This window comes from Chionomys nivalis, chromosome 5 (assembly GCF_950005125.1).
Source record: "Chionomys nivalis chromosome 5, mChiNiv1.1, whole genome shotgun sequence".
Lineage (NCBI taxonomy): Eukaryota > Metazoa > Chordata > Mammalia > Rodentia > Cricetidae > Chionomys > Chionomys nivalis.
The window spans coordinates 34321569-34336933 of record NC_080090.1 but is presented as its reverse complement, the minus strand read 5'-3'; the positions used below and the strand labels follow the sequence as shown (position 1 = coordinate 34336933).

General features: G+C 44.7%; 1 protein-coding gene across 3 annotated transcripts in view; it reads left to right on the top strand.

Moving 5' to 3' along the window:
• Window positions 1-14771, top strand: part of Ldb3 (LIM domain binding 3) — a 57686-nt gene extending 42915 nt beyond the window's left edge. For all 3 annotated transcript variants that reach the window (XM_057769807.1, XM_057769806.1, XM_057769810.1), the window contains 5 exons: window positions 1354-1798; window positions 3502-3682; window positions 4148-4268; window positions 7814-7929; window positions 11514-14771. In XM_057769807.1, the coding sequence (XP_057625790.1) occupies window positions 1354-1798; window positions 3502-3682; window positions 4148-4268; window positions 7814-7929; window positions 11514-11603 (953 nt within the window). In that variant the 3' untranslated portion in view covers window positions 11604-14771. The remainder of the gene's footprint in view (window positions 1-1353; window positions 1799-3501; window positions 3683-4147; window positions 4269-7813; window positions 7930-11513) is intronic.
• Window positions 14772-15365: the final 594 nt, after the last annotated feature.

Sequence of the window (15365 nt, the reverse complement as noted above, 5' to 3'; positions counted from 1 at the left end):
TGCCAGTCATCTGGGAACCATAGGCACAGAGTTGGAGTCACCCAAGAGGGCTCAGGGCATCAGGTGGAAAAAAGAGACCAGACAGGGCCATGGTTCTGAGACCAGCTATGACCCAGAGAGGGCTGTTTCAATACTATCCATCCCACCCAGGCCTGGCTCGGATGTGGGCAGGGAGGCTACCATGATATACGTTCCTTGCTGGGTAAGATGGTGCTCTTGCGCCCTAACAGACAGGGAGTAGAGGTGAGGTTTCTAGAACCATCTTTGCTATAGTCAGAGGACTGGTTGACCATGGGCTCAGGACGTGATCAGGACACAGCTAGATCTCTTCAGCTGTCTCTGCAGTGGGGATCTCCACAGAAAAATTCAGGTTGTGAGAGCCCTTGGCAGAGAATGTTAACAACTACAATGCTCTATCTGTGTGATGAACTCAGTTTCTCCACCCCCAGTGAAGGCAAACAGGCTTCAGGGAAGTACAGTGCATTCTTGTCCCAATGGAAACCTCTAGGGTGTCATGTACACTCTCAGTTTGTACCAAGGTGATGTAGGGGAGCAGGGATCAGTCAAGGACCAACTGAGCTGCATGGTGCTCACACCTCTGCCTAGGCTCACCAAGCGACTAAGATAGGTGGGGACCTATCAAATCAAGACAAAATTGCCTCCTAGCACAAACCAAATCAAACTGTGTTTTCAAGACAGCAATAGTAGCTAAACTTGAAACAGGAACCTGAGAACACAGCTTCCTGGGCATCTGTTCTGTCTTGAGGACTAGAAAAATTGCAAGTAAAACAAATACAATCTTTTTGTTTGTTTGGTTTTTGTTTTTTGAAACAGCGTTTCTCTGTGTAACAATCTTAGCTGTTCTGGAACTAGCTCTTATAGACCAGACTGGCCTCGAACTCACAGAGACCCACCTGTCTCTGCGTCTCTAGTGCTGGGATAATGGCATGCACCACCACTACCCAGTGCTCCCCATTTTTTATAGGACCAGGGCAGCCAAGGCTTGGCAGAACCCCACCCTGAACAGCCACAGTATTTATAGCTACATCCCTTCTGGGGCCTGGGCAAGCTCCCCAGGGTTCTGCTGCCAAACTTGGTTATCTGGGCTCTTGCTGAGAATTAAAATCTGGTTCACTAAGAAGTAGCTTAGTGGTACTGCATTTGCTTAGTGTACTTAAGTCTCTGGTTGCCTTCCACAATACACACACACACACACATACACACCTCTTCCTTTAAAAATTGGAGTTATACTGTCCCAATGTTAAGCTTGTCTTTTATGGTTCTCTGACTGGGGTGACAGAGGAGGGAGAATGAGTTCCTAACACATATTCTTTGTGTGTTTTTGGCTTGCAGTGCCTGCATCTACCTACAGCCCATCCCCAGGAGCCAATTACAGTTCAGCTCCCTATACCCCTTCACCTGCACCCACCTATACCCCCTCACCTGCACCCACCTATACCCCCTCACCTGCTCCCACCTATTCTCCTTCCCCTGTACCAGCTTATACCCCTTCCCCTGCCCCAAACTATAGCCCTGCTCCCTCAGCAGCCTACAGCGGGGGCCCTGCAGAGTCTGCCAGCCGCCCACCCTGGGTGACTGACGACAGCTTCTCTCAGAAGTTTGCTCCTGGAAAGAGCACCACTTCTGTCAGCAAGCAGACCCTGCCCCGGGGGGCTCCAGGCTACAACCCAACAGGTCCACAGGTGACCCCTCTTGCCAGGGGCCTGTTCCAGAGAGCTGAACGCTTCCCAGCAAGCAGCCGGACTCCTCTCTGTGGGCACTGCAACAATGTCATCAGGTACAGGCAGGGGTGGACAGACAGGAGGGGTGACAGACGGGAGGGAAGATATAGGCGAAAGGCCAGCCTCATGGGGAAGCCTCAGGTCTCTCTGGCTCACCTCTATGAGCTTTAGCTTCCATACCTGTGTGACACCCACATCCCTGGGGAATTGGGAAGATTCCATGAGGTAAGTGAGTGAAGCTCCCAGCGTGGTGCCTGATGTCAGGAGTTCTCCCTTGGGCTAAGGCTGGGTTCTGGGAATCTTCAGCCTTATTGTCAGGTTTATTGAGCACATTGCAAGTTGGATGACAGTGCTGGTTTTGACCCAGATTTCCTATAGGGTTGCTTCTGGATCTTTCCACAAACAGGTCCATACCTCTTAGGGCTCTGATAGACACTTCACTGAAATTAAAGCAAGTAATTTCCCTAACAAGTCATGAGTTTGAGACCAGCCTGGTCTACAGAGTGAGTTCCAGGATAGTCAGAGATACACAGATAAACCCTGTTTCGGAAAAACAAGGAAACAAAAATTTATTAAAAAGAGAAAAAAGGAGGCCGGGCGGTGGTGGCGCACGCCTTTAATCCCAGCACTTGGGAGGCAGAGGCAGGCGGATCTCTGTGAGTTCGAGACCAGCCTGGTCTACAAGAGCTAGTTCCAGGATAGGCTCCAAAACCACAGAGAAACCCTGTCTCGAAAAAACCAAAAAAAAAAAAAAAAAGAGAAAAAAGGAGAAGTCAGGGGTCTCAGACCATGCTTGTTAAATACAGTATGTCTGTGTATATGTGTGGTATATGCCTCCATATGTGAAAAACATACCCTTAAAAAAACAAAAACAAAACAGAGGCCAGGCTTGGTGGTGCACACACCTTTGGTCCCCAGCACTAGGGAGGCATAAGCAGGCATATCTCTGTAAGCTCAAAACCAGGCTCTTCTAAAAGCTAGTTCCAGGCCAGCCAGGGCTAGAAAGTGAGATCCTGTCCCCAAAACAAAAGCCAAATGAACATAGAAGAAACACAGAACTGAAAAAGTTAGAACCTGAGATTTTCTGCTAGTTCCAGTGTTCTGAATACTAATCTGAACCAGAACCATCAGGTTTATCATCTAATGCTTCCTGTGACCTTGAATGAGTTCCTTGACTTTCCCCGCCTCATTTTCTGTACTGATAATCCGGCATAGTATTAGTTCCTTCTTCATAAAACTGTTATGAGGATTAGCTATATTAACAAAGTAAGATCATTCTTGAAGAGTCTCTAGTACACAGTAGTTTAATAAAGGTTAGCCACCATCACCATTGCTCTCAGAATAACCTTTGATGACCTGAACCCAGTGGTGTGTTTACTTGGTCCTCTGAGGTAGACATTTGAATTGCTTCCAGGTTCTCTTTGTTAGGTGTTGGATTGTGTGTTCCATGATGACAGGGTCTCTCTGTGTAGTCCTGGCTAGCCTGGAGCTGACTATGTAGACCAGACTGGCCTTGAACTCTGCCGGCCACGTGCTGGTATGCACCCTGTGTCCCATCTTCTGGTTCTGTTTATTGTGTTACTGACATGACAATAGACATCTTTCTGCATGGAACTTTCTCAGAATTACATGGTATTTCGTTAGAACAATCCTTAAAGCAAGCATTACTAAGTAAATGTATGAATAGTGTTGGGGTTCTTAAAATATCTGGCTCTAATTTCTGGGGCTCATTTTAAAATACTGCTGTCTGCCATGCCAGGGGCCCTTTTCTGGTAGCCATGGGCCGCTCTTGGCACCCAGAAGAGTTCAATTGTGCCTACTGCAAGAACTCCCTAGCAGATGTGTGCTTCGTGGAGGAGCAGAACAACGTTTACTGTGAACGGTGCTACGAGCAGTTTTTTGCCCCGCTGTGTGCCAAGTGCAACACCAAGATCATGGGGGTAAGTGGGCAGCATCCCTCCCTTGGGCCCTTGTCTTTTCTTCAACTGGAATGGCTTCCTCCCTTCCCCTAAGATTTTCGGGCCCCCGCTAGAAACACTCTCAACAAGCTGTTGATAACAGAGAAAGCAACTCTATTTCCATCCTAGAATGGAATCAGCTTGCCACTAACTCCTGAACCAGGGAACTAATTAAGTTGGGCCAGCAATGCTATACACATGTGCCACCAGCTTCAAATAGTGGCACCTCAAAGCAGGTTCCCGCTTCGCAGCCTGGCCTGTATCTGCCTGTGGCCCTGACTCTCCGTACCCTTTTGGCAAAGTGGCCCTAATAAGCCGGACCTCCCTTCTCCACCCTCCCCTGCCTTCCCGGCACCTGCTTTTTTAGCCCCGTTGCCCCGTTCCCTAGGCGACTTGGACAGCAGCCCTGGGAAATGTTCTGTCCTGAACCCAGATTCTCCCCTCCAGGAAGTGATGCGCGCTCTGAGGCAGACATGGCACACTACCTGCTTCGTCTGCGCAGCCTGCAAGAAACCTTTTGGAAACAGCCTCTTCCACATGGAGGATGGAGAGCCATACTGTGAGAAAGGTAGGCATGGGAGATACGGTGTAGAGAGGATGCAGCATGACACCATGCTGGAAGACCCTGTACCATTTCCCACCTGGGTTGACAGGCGGGCATAGGAAGCTAAGTCCTGCCTATGTCAAGGGGAAGAAGGGATCTTGTGCATTTTGCTTCATGTGTGGTACTGGGGATCAAACTCAGGGTCTTACACAAGGTCCTGATTTTGTTTTTAATGGCTGAATCAAGCTGTTATAATGAGCTATTTATACTTTATACTCTTTCCCCTGCTCATTTGGTTTCAGCTTTTGGGGAAAAGGAGTTGGAGTTACAATGTATTTTATACACCAGTCTCTGTTCCCTTCCGTGTTTCTAATATCGGAATCCCACATTGCTTCCCTAAACCTTGAGAGACCTTTCAGGCTATGTTGACTTGGAAACCCGGGTCTAGTCTGAAGAGGGGCCTTGGCTCTAAATGTCGTTCTAGTTTCCGTTCCTGACTCCACCCTGAGATAGCTTTGCAACCCTGAGGAAAGCTGCTCAACTTCTCTGAGAGACTGTAACAGCTGCCTTGTGGAGTTGCTGTGGGGACGGAAGCAGGGAGGGGCCGAGGCGTGGAATGCCAAGCGCCCTTCCCTCCCTGCCTGCGGTGTTTTTCAGGCTTCCTCCAATCTCTCTGCACCTCGCAGTGTAATATGTTATTGTAACATGTGAGGAACTGTGGTGACTTCCGGAGTCACAGGCATCCTGGCTAGCTGGTCTTTCAGTCCCGTCCTTCCTTCACAGGCTGCTCCTTCTGGAAGAGTTTAAGTCCGAGCAGATAAGGGGCTGAGACAGCAGCACCAGAAAATCGGATGAGGAAAAGCAAGGAGGCCAATTATAGAGATAACCTCATTTTGTAGAATAAATGAGGAAAATGCCAATATTTCAAAAAATAGTATTACTCGTATCTGTACTATCAATTTTTAAAGCCTCCAGGCCACACAAAATCAACTTTGAAATAGAAAAATCAATCAGCAAGCAAGACTAAAACTTCCAGAAGTGTATTCAAGCTGTTTGAAGAACAAATTTGTGACTGGGCAGTGGTGGCGCACATCTTTAGTCCCAGCACTGGGAGGCAGAGGCAGGCGGACCTCTGTGAGTTCAAGGCCAGCCTGGTGTACAAGAGCTAGTTCCAGGACAGCCAGGACTACTACACAGAGAAACACTATCTTGAAAAACAAAATCAAAAAACAAACAAAAAAAGAAAAGAAAGAAAATTTGTGAAAAAAAAAAACCAAGGGAAGGAATTACTATTTAATAAGGCTAGTTAGTTGAACCTTTTTTTTTGCTTTTTTTTTTCTGTTCATCTTTTAACCATAAAACATATATTGACTGTGCAGTCTATATCAGTTTCTGTGAGATCTCTATGCTCAAAAACCTTAAGCAAGGCCCAGCAAAATGGCTCAGTGGGTAAAGGTGCTTACTAGGAAAGCTTGACTGCCTGAATTTTATTCCTGCAATCCACATAAAGTAGGAGAGAACTAGCCTCACAGAGTTGTCCTCCGACCTGCACATGTACTCCATGGCACAAATCATGCACACTAATAACAGTAACAATAAATTTTTAAAAATCTTGGGCTGGAGAGATGTCTCAGTGATTAAGAGCACTGGCTGCTCTTTCAGAGGTCCTGAGTTCAATTTCCAGCACCCATATGGCTGCTCACAGCTGTGTATGGGATTCAATGCCCTCTCCTGGTGTATAGATGTACTTACAAACAAAACATCATTATACATAAAATAAATAAATATTAAAAGGAATTTTAAGAAAAGCCATTAGCGTGATGGGCATTCAAGGATGATGGATGGAAATATGGATGATGGACAGGTCCTCTTCCTCCTTTAACCATTTATGAAGTCCTCTAAAATAAGAGCCAACAGTTAATGTTTATGCCAAATACTTCATACATTTCTTAATCTGGTCAATAGTAATAATCCCATGAGTTTGGTACTATAGTTTTATAGTTGGGAAGGCTACAGTCCTCAGAAGCTGCCCCAGGTTTAATGAATTCCTTAATAGAACTGGACTTTGAACTAACTTTTTCTTTTTTCATATTCCATGTTTATAACCCTGATGGCATACTGCCACTCAGTGTGTGGTCTAAGACAATAGACATACCATCCAGGAGATGAACAGAAGGAGCTGTGGAGAGACAAATACATTTGGGGAGCTGGGGAATGCAGGGAGAAATGAAATTTTTAAAGGAATTTGAACTCTTCTAGAAAAATCTAGAAAATGTCTACAGTAGTATGGTAGAATTGCTATGCTCTGAGAAAGGAGCATAAAACTTTATAAGGCCTCAAGTGTCAGACTCTGGTCATTATTTTTTTGAGTCTCAATTTATAATTATTATTTTTTTTTTTTTTTTGGTTTTTCGAGACAGGGTTTCTCTGTAGCTTTGGAGCCTGTCCTGGAACTCCCTTTGTAGACCAGGCTGGCCTCGAACTCACAGAGATCTGCCTGCCTCTGCCTCCCGAGTGCTGGGATTAAAGGCGTGCGCCACCACCGCCCAGCGTCTCAATTTCTTCATCCACAAAATAAGACCAAAAATTTTTTTTAAAAAGTCTGTCTCTGGGAGACATTGTGAGGATCAGATTCATTCATTCATTTACTGATTTGCTTGTTAATGCGGTAAATTCATTGGTGTGCTGGTTTATGACTGTTGAATACTGACCGCTGACTAGGTGTTGTGTTGGAAGTACAAAGAAAAGTAAGGCATGATTCTTGATGTTAAGGTTCTTGTAAGGAATGCCACCTGTCTTCATCCATCTTGTTTAGTGTAATCAAATGTCTGAGGCAGACGGATTTACAGCAAACAGAAAGGCATTTGGCTCCTGCTTCTGAAGGCTGGGAAGTCCATCATCAAGGGCCACACCTACTAAGGGCCTTTTTATGTCATTCAATGTGGAAGGTAGAGGTGCAAAAAGGAGAGGAAAAAGACAGGTGATGGGAGAGAGAAACAAAACAAAAAACAAGAGAGGAAAGAAAAGAGTACATTACTACTCAGAGTGCCCACATTGTTCCTACCACTCACATGGTTGCTTGAACAGCATGTAACTCCAGCTCAATAGTATCCAACAATGTTTTCTGAACTCTGTAGACACCTGGACTCCTGTATACACACAAAACTAAAAATAAAATAAAATCTGGAAGAAAAAAAAAGACCCTCATTCTTCCAAAATAAGCCCAGTGGCTGGGCAATGAGGAATATTGTTTTTAAATTTCCGTTTGGGGATTGACCTGTTTGGGCTATCAGAGGAGCGAGACAGAGAGAAAAGAAGCAATCACTCCCAAGGAAGTTCATGACAATTCCAGACAAGACCAGCACGAGGTGGTTATTAAATCCAAGTCTGAGCCAATGCACCATTGATACAAATTACCAAAAGAGTGAAAAATAAAATCAATCATATAAGGAGTACTATGTGAGATGTCAAAGCCCACTCCCCCAGCTCACTGATGTGGGGCTGTCCTGGTCTGGGGTCCATGTTGCCGACTGTTCTTCAGGCCTGCCTCACTTTAACTTTTATTTCAGACTACATCAATCTGTTCAGCACCAAGTGCCATGGATGTGACTTTCCTGTGGAAGCTGGTGACAAGTTTATCGAAGCCCTGGGGCACACCTGGCATGACACCTGCTTCATCTGTGCGGTACGTTTCTAGCCTGCAGCGGGTAGCAGGGACAAAGTACAGTCTGGTTGGCCAACCCCTTGACACACAAAGATACAGCTGTGACATTCTGGTACCATAATGGTACTTAAAGGTTGCCAGTGCCCTGTCTTGATCTGTCATGGGTAAAGAAAGCTGTGTTACAGACTGGAGAGATGGCTCAGTGGTTGAGAGCACTGGCTGCTCTTCCAGAGGCCTTTAAGTTCAAGTCCCAAAAACCACATGGTATCTGACATCTATAATGAGATCTGATGTCTTCTTCTGTCATGCAGGTGTACATACAGATAGAGCACTTATAGGTAAAATACACAAATAGATAAATGTTTAAGAAATCTGCATTACCATGGATTATTTACAGAGCAGTAGCAGCAAAGGACCCTAGGATTTGGAGGACCAGTTTGTTGTCTTACCAGCATAGTTGAGGGCAGCAAACGATGGCCTAGAGAAGCAGTGGCTTCCCCAGGATATATGCTGCCTTGGTTATGAAGCGGTATGAAGGCTTTACCATGAACCCCAGTCCTCAGCTTATTGACTACGTCTCTGAAAGGCTGAGATAAGGTTTCTCTTGGTCGGACCTTTAGAAAGCAGGGTGAGTATCACTTTCCTTTCCTAAGTGGTCCTGTTCTTGATAGATAGCGGCCAGCAGATAAACCTGAGATTAACGATTAACTGTGTGCAATGAGCTGAATCAGCAGGGCATCTGTCTAAGAGACTGGCCTTCCCTTTAGAGGGCTTTCAGCTGAGATTGTGAAACTGTGCTGCCTCTACTCAGACTTGAGTTGGAAACAGGAAATGCTCATCCCTAATAAATCTCTATACTGTCAGTCTAACTGACTGAACTTTATTTAGGAAAATGGATAAACTATTAGTATTTTAAGAACCAGAGTTTCTCAAGGTGAATTTGGAGTATGTATGATATAACTGTGCTGTTTAGGGGCTGGGGATATAGTTCAGTTGGTAGAGTGAAGCCCTGGGTTCAATCTCAAGCTTCATATAAACCAACTATGGTAGCGTACACATATAATCTCAGCACTTGGGAGATGGAGGCAGGAGGACCAGAAGTTCAAGGTTAACCTTGTTACACAGTGAAGTTAAGGCCAACTTTGGATATAGGAAGCCCTGTCTATAGATAGATTAGATAGATAGATAGATAGATAGATAGATAGATAGATAGATAGATAGATGATAGATAGATAGATAGATAGATAGATAGATAGATAGATAGATAGATAGATAGATAGAAAGATAGATATCTGTGCTCTTTAAGCCTGAATAATCTTTTATGAATTTAGGATGGAGGACAATAGTCATCAAGTTTACTGCCATATATTTTGAATTCTGTACTTTACTCCTTTGCCTCCACTATTTATGGGGTACATTGTGTTCAATGTGTATTAGTTTCCTAGGGTATAATACCAGACACTGCAGAAATATATCCTCTCAGCCTGGCGGTGGTGGCGCACACCTTTAATCTCAGTACTCGGGAGGCAGAAGCAGGCTGATCTCCATGAGTTCAAGGCCAGCCTGGTCTACAAGAACTAGTGCCAGGACAGGCTCCAAAGCTACACAGAGAAACCCTGTCTCAAAACAAAAACAAAAACAAAAACAAAAAAAACAAAAAAAAAAACCAAATAATAAACAAAGAAAAAAGGAAATATATCCTTTCATAGTTCAGCAGGACAGAAATCAAAACTCAAAGTACTAACAGACAGCCACACTCTCTCCTACCTCTGATTGCTAGCCATCTTTTCATTCCCTGGTTAGTTACAAAATTCTAGTCTTTGCTTCCATTGTTACTGTGGCTCTCTCTCTCTCTCTCTCTCTCTCTCTCTCTCTCTCCCCCCCCCTCCCGCCCCGTACAGAAAAGGGTGGGTCATGTTCTCTGATGGAGGGGCTCCAGCAGCAGCTTGGAGACTGAGTTTATTTTATGCATCTGAAACAGGGAGGCCAGGTTATCACGTACAGATAAACAAGGAGGCAGGTTTAGCTAATAGCTATAGGGGAACAGCCTCAGGCTGTAAGCATCCAGGAGAAGAAAGCTGTTGTCCACACTTCCTACATATGGTCAACGTCTTAGTTAGGTTTTCTAGTGCTGTGAAGAGACACCATGACCACCGCCATTCTTATAAAGGAAAACATTTAATTGGAGGGGCTGCAGTTCAGAGGTTTAGTCTGTAATTGTCTCATCGTGGCGGGAAGTATGGCAGCACACAGGCAGACACGATGCTGAAGAGGTAGCTGAGAGCTTTACATCTGGATCGGCAGGCACCAGGAAAAGAGAGGGAGCCAGCCACTGGGCTGGCTTGAGCATCTGAAACCTCAAACACCCCCGCCCCCCTTCCTCCAACAAGGCTACACCTACTCCATCAAGGCCACACCTCCTTATGATGTCACTCCCTATGGGCCTACAGGGCTATTTTTATTCAAACCACCACAGCCAACATCTGCAGACAGACCAGGGGAATGCTTTGTCATTTCTCTGAGCCTGATCAGAAGTCTTTGCTGTTCCTATTGGTCTGAGCCACTGGAGCCCTTTACTTGCCTCTGCTCATGCCAACAATATACATTGACTCAGGACTTCATCGGCTCCCCTCAGCATAACATGAATTAGACTTTTTTGTTTGTTTTTTCACATATAGTCTCTATTCCACTAGATTTAATGAATTTGAGTTCATGCTTTCAGAAGTCTTTATCTTACTTGGGTATTTATTTATGTTTAAAGACAGAGTTCCGAGCAGCTAAAATGCCCTTGAACTTTTGACCCTTCTCTACCACATCCCTAGCATTAGGATTTTATGCAAGCTCATCAAGCCTGGCTTGTGTGGTTCTGGGGATCAAAGCCAGGGTTTCATGCATGATGGCTACTTCCTCAACCCCCTGGAAGTCTTCATGTTATATGGATCAACCTACATATTCTATTCAACCATTAAGGCTTTGTAGCAGGGTGGAGAAAAACAGGCTGTTTGTTCTCCTAGTTAGGTGCAACAGTGTATTTTTCTAAACGAGTGATTTTAAAATTTTTATTTATTTATATTTTATGTATGAGCGCTATGCAGGTACACCTGTACACCAGAAGAGGGCATCAGATCCTATTAAAGATGGTTGTGAGCTACTGTGTGGATGCTAGGAATTGAACTCAGGACCTCTGGAAGCACAGCTAGTGCTCTATAAACGCTGAGCCATCTCTCCAGTCCCTAAAAGGGTGACCTTTTCCCCCATAGGATCTCCCTATATAGCCCAATTTAGTTTTTTGTTGTTGTTGTTTTGTTTTGGTTTGGTTTTAGTTTTTCGAGACAGGGTTTCTCTGTGGTTTTGGAGCCTGTCCTGGAACTAGCTCTTGTAGACCAGGCTGGTCTCGAACTCACAGAGATCCGCCTGCCTCTGCCTCCCAAGTGCTGGGATTAAAGGCATGCGCCACCGTCGCCCGGCCCAATTTAGTTCTTGAACTCAAGACCCAAGTGCTGGAATTAGGAGCATGTCTGCCATGTTATGCTAGTCTGAAATCTTTTGCTCACATCTTCTCTACTGCAAGATCCCATCTCACACCGCTCTGTCTTCCTTCCCAGGTCTGCCATGTGAATCTGGAGGGGCAGCCATTCTACTCCAAGAAAGACAAGCCACTGTGCAAGAAGCATGCGCATGCTGTCAATGTGTAGGGGCCCAGAGTAGCTGCTGCGGGCCAGTCCCCAGCTGCTCCTGCTGCCGACAATGAAGGAGTCAAAGATCTTTCTTCTGGGGGGAAAGGGGATGAGAGGAACGATTGAGCCTTTTGAAGTCTAATTTTAGTCTTTTCTTGTACACACAGATTGTGTATTTGCGTAGTTCAGACCAGAAGCCAAAAGAAGATTCTAAAACCAGGTAGTAATTAATCCACAGCTGGAACCACACTTCAGCCTTTTGGGAAAGGATTCCAAGGAATCAAAACTGAAAAACAAAAAAGCAATGTTCAAAAATGATACACCTCCCCAGCCATCGCTGCCATCAGTGCAGGGACAGAGCTCAGGGCAGTTACCGAGAATCCAAAACATGCCGCGGAGTTCTTCTGCAGGGCTCCTTGGCAAACACAAGGATGTGCCAAACAGTATTTGCTGTGGGGTTATTTTTAGAGCCGACACTGAGCGCTCCTTAGCTGAGACCCATTGGGCCTTCCTCACCAAAAAAGGAAGAGTCGTTCCTTCAGCACCACAGAGCTTCCTCTGCGCATCAGACTTCAGATGTCAAACAAAGTGAAACATGTACGGGAAGCCCAGAAACCTGAAGCGACGTCAGGCCACCACTGGGAAAATGAAGAGGTTCCGGAAAGGTCTTTGGCTCATGCCACAGGCAACCGAGAAAAGATGGACTCTCTTTGCATCCCCCCCTCCCTTCAGTCTGAAACATCTAATGTCCCTGGGAAGCTTTGCTCCTTCTGAATTGTCATGGGGAAGTGAACAGTGGGTTTTCCAGTTTTGCTTTACAATGTGTCACAGAGTTTTGCAAAGGACTCTGGGTAGGGTTTAGCCTCGGTTTGGCTTGAAGAGGGTCCTGAGCATGAATGTCTCATGCATGTATTTCACCCCCACCCATGACTGCTCATTGTGGGTGAGGGTAAAATATGTCTTCCACAGCCCTACTCTCAAACAGGCTCAAAGGAAAGAAAAGAGAGCCGGCGCCAAACACAGGGTGGCAGAGCATTCTCTCATGCCCAGCTGTGAGCGGGAAGAGTAGCTTGCTTTCTGCCAACCTCAGCATGGGCTGCGAGATGCCCGCTTTCAGGGCTGCACCGTGCTCTTCACTCGTTCCTTTAAATGCAGCACACCAATTGCAATCGCGCTGATTGCTGCAAGGAGGGGAAAAGATACACTTGCCATTTGGGCCGGTTTTTGGAAATAGCATTGAACTAGACCTGGCCTTCAGAGTCCTTTACAGATACGTAGGGCTAGATAGAAGTAGAGAAAGTGGCTCCTTTCTGGGTTGGAGATGGTACAATCACTTTTCTTTCTAGGAAGTGCTGTTAGGAAGGATGTGCACTGGAAACGACATTGGCGCAGGCTGTGTGTGTATGTGTGTTTCTCACTGGAGCACAGTGTTCCGGCACTCTACAGCCTCACTGCCCCGCTCTCTTTACTCCTGTTTGGGATTTTTCTCTTTGCATGTTTGAAATGCTTTATGAGACTGCATTCAAACTCTTCTTTCTTTTGAGGACTAAGGCTTTCAGGAGACTGTCGTCCTACTGAAGGGTGTCAGTCAGACAGAGCCTAGATAGCCCATGGTTTTTCTAAGTCAGGAATCACCAGTCCCCTCTGGGCAACATGGAGGACGGTTAGAACTGGGCTCCTACCAAGCGGCCCTTCTTTACTTTTGACTCAAAGCCCCAGGCTGGGTAAATTCTGCTGGGACAGCCTGGAGATTTGTTCAGAGATACAGAACAGTACCTTGTGCACAGTCTGATATGTTTGGAAAGTACAAATACACAGGGACAAGGAGCTTGCTGACCAAACAGAAAGGTTCTAAAGCAGCTGATTTTTTTTTTTGAAAAAGTATGTTAGTATCTTAGTTTTTTGTTTTTTTGTATTGTTTTGTTTTTTTGAGACAGGGTTTCTCTGTATAACAGTTCTAGTTGTCCTGGAACTAGCTTTTGTAGACCAGGCTGGCCCCAAACTCACAGAGACCCCCCTGCCTCTGCCTCCAAGTGCTGGGATTAAAGGTGTGCACCACTACTGCCCTACTCAAAAAAGTATCTATTAGCCGGGCGATAGTGGCGCACGCCTTTAATCCCAGCACTCGGGAGGCAGAGGCAGGCGGATCTCTGTGAGTTCAAGGCCAGCCTGGTCTACAGAGCTAGTTCCAGGACAGGTTCCAAAGCCACAGAGAAACCCTATCTCGAAAAAACAAAAACAAAACAAAACAAAACAAAAAAAGTATCTATTAAATGATCTGAAACTAGTCTTGAGGAAGGGAAATAAAAATTCCTAACGTTATGTTTTCCAAATCTCTTTTTAAAGATTTTTTTTATACATGTGCACAGACACTGTTCCTCTGTAATTTATCATTTTCTGTAGGATCTTAAAAAAAAGTAAAATACCCCAAAGGAAAGCATCACTATCATTCTATATTAAATAGTTGTTTTAAAAATATTTAATAGCTCATGTATATTTTTGAAGGACTCTTATTTTTCAAAACCAAAACATTTTAGGGGTTAGATGTAATCAGAATTTTCCTAGTACTCGGGATGCTCTAGCTTCACTTCCCAACACTGCCAAAAACCAATTTAAAGGTGGTGAGCAAGAAGCTAGTTTCCAGAATGGTACACTGGATGAGCCTGCATAGTGTTAAGGTTAAGGCTGTGTGGCGTTCAGGTTAACACCAAGGCTTTCCCGTGACAGCAAACGGTTTTTACTGGCTCGCAGGAGGAGTACAGTTTGTCTTGTCTTCTTATTGTTGGCATTAATCTAATGTACTCACACACACTCTCCTTTTGCAGTAGAATGACTTGTATTGGCAGTGTTTGTGTTACCAATCTAGTCTTTGTAATGTGAACTTCTCAACCCAAGGATTCTTGCTTTGGGTGTTTTTCCTTTCTTTTTGGTAAGTTTTTTGAGGTGGAATATAATGTGTTAGAGGTGTGCACAAAACTATTTTGCATGTTTTTCTTTCTCTTCTTTTTTTTTCTTTTTTGGGGGAGAGGGGTCTGTGTAGATTCTTTTTAGCAAAATAAAATTCAGAAAAAGATAGACAAATACTAATTTTTATTCTGTGTAAAGTACTTTCATTTGTCATTTTAAAAAAAGTAGCTGACATCTAAATGGCCACAAATAAAAGTCTGAGACAAAAGAGTCCCGTGAGTAAGAAACTCTGTGTACTCGGTCTGTTGTGCAACAGCAACACAGTGATTTTATTTATGCAAAGTTGTATAAATAGCACACATGTTTTATATGGGAAAGGAACTAATGAGCAGAGGAACAGGCCTCGGCTTGCATTTTTGGAAAGGTGCTTTTAGTTACTTGGTGACCCAATATTTCATATGTGGTTCTCACAATACAGCCTTCGCCTCTGGTACTACGGACTCTACGATCAGGTTGTTTGTTTGATTTTAAATTGTTATTTCATTTTGTTCTTCTTAGTGAGTGTGTAAGAGCACATGTCAGAGGACAGCATTCAGAGGTCTCCTTCCACGATGTGGGCTCTGAGTACAGACTCAGGTCGTCATGTTCAGAAGCAGGTGTCACTACCCACTGAGCCATCTCAATAGCCCAGGCCTACTTGTTTATTTCTAAATTTATATATTTTTAAAATTTATATTTATTTTTATTTTATGTGTATGAGTGTTTTGCTTGCATGTAAGTCTGCTCACCACTTGTGTGCCTGGTATCTTTGGAGGCCAGAGGAGGGTATTGGATCCTTCTGAAATGGAGTTACTGATGGTTGTGAGCCACTCT